Below are 905 nucleotides of genomic sequence, written 5' to 3'. Positions count from 1 at the left end.
AGCAAGTCCGGGCCAGGAAGCACCATCTCCACATGAGCTCCCAGCAGCCACACCAGCTCCTCGGAGCAGCCCAGCCTGCCCAGGGCCAGGTTTCAGCCCAGCCAGAGGAGCAGCTCCCCCTCATTAGACCAACAAGTTGAACAGAGAAAAAACACACTTCAGATAAAGGTCCTCACCCCCTGCCAGGCCAGCCTTGCTGCACACAACCTGCCCAGGGCCACCCAGGAAGCCCCTCACCTGTCCCCCGTGCCACCAGGACTATGTCTGCAGCCATCCAGGCTCATGTTTTCCATGGACTCTGTGTCGCTTTTGCCATCCCGAGGGTCTGAGACATCTGGAAACAAACTGCAGACAAACAAAACCACAGGTATGTCCTGTTTGGCAAGAAGGCCTGTCTGACAGAGCTTCTGCACCACCAGTGATCCAAACAAGGTGGCAGCATCGCTCCCAGCCCTGCAGAAGACAAGGCCTGGTGCCCAGAGAAGGTGGAGATGGCAGGGATCCTCACCTGGGTCCCTCCTGGGGTGCTGGGGGGCTCTGCTGCCGGGCTGTGGAGGAGCTTTTAGGCTCACCAAGCTGGGCTTTCTGGAGGAGAGTTTGTCCCACGGTCTCCCTTTTGCTGGCTGGAAGGAGAGAGGCATCAGGAGGACCACTGCTCCAAGGCCACTGCCTGGAGGAGGAGCTGCTCCCAGCCAACTCCACACTGGGCAGAGGAGCACCAGGGAAAAACAGAGCATCCCGGAGGGCTGGGCTGTGGGAAAAGGCATTGCCATGGCACCTTTACCTGCCGGCCTGTGCCGCAGGGACAGCCGCACCATGTCGCTGCCCAGCCGGTTGGCGAAGCGGTTGACCCTCTGGTCGTAGAACCAGTCGCCTGTCGCCTTCTTCAGCTCACTGCAGGGGAG

At 60.4% G+C, this 905-nt stretch overlaps 1 protein-coding gene across 1 annotated transcript in view; it reads right to left on the bottom strand.

Annotated features, from left to right (window-relative positions):
- SYTL4 (synaptotagmin like 4) overlaps positions 1–894 on the bottom strand; it is a gene marked incomplete at both ends in the record, with an annotated part of 3,886 nt that extends 2,992 nt beyond the window's left edge. The window contains 3 exons of the mRNA XM_029085228.1: positions 254–345; positions 509–623; positions 785–894. Coding sequence (XP_028941061.1) covers positions 254–345; positions 509–623; positions 785–894 — 317 coding nt within the window. The remainder of the gene's footprint in view (positions 1–253; positions 346–508; positions 624–784) is intronic.
- Between the last annotated feature and the right edge of the window lie 11 nt (positions 895–905).

Source organism: Antrostomus carolinensis, unplaced genomic scaffold (assembly GCF_000700745.2).
Source record: "Antrostomus carolinensis isolate BGI_N321 unplaced genomic scaffold, ASM70074v2 scaffold35075, whole genome shotgun sequence".
Classification (NCBI taxonomy): Eukaryota; Metazoa; Chordata; class Aves; order Caprimulgiformes; family Caprimulgidae; genus Antrostomus; species Antrostomus carolinensis.
The sequence above is the reverse complement of the archived record's forward strand: the minus strand, read 5'-3'. Positions and strand labels throughout refer to the sequence as shown.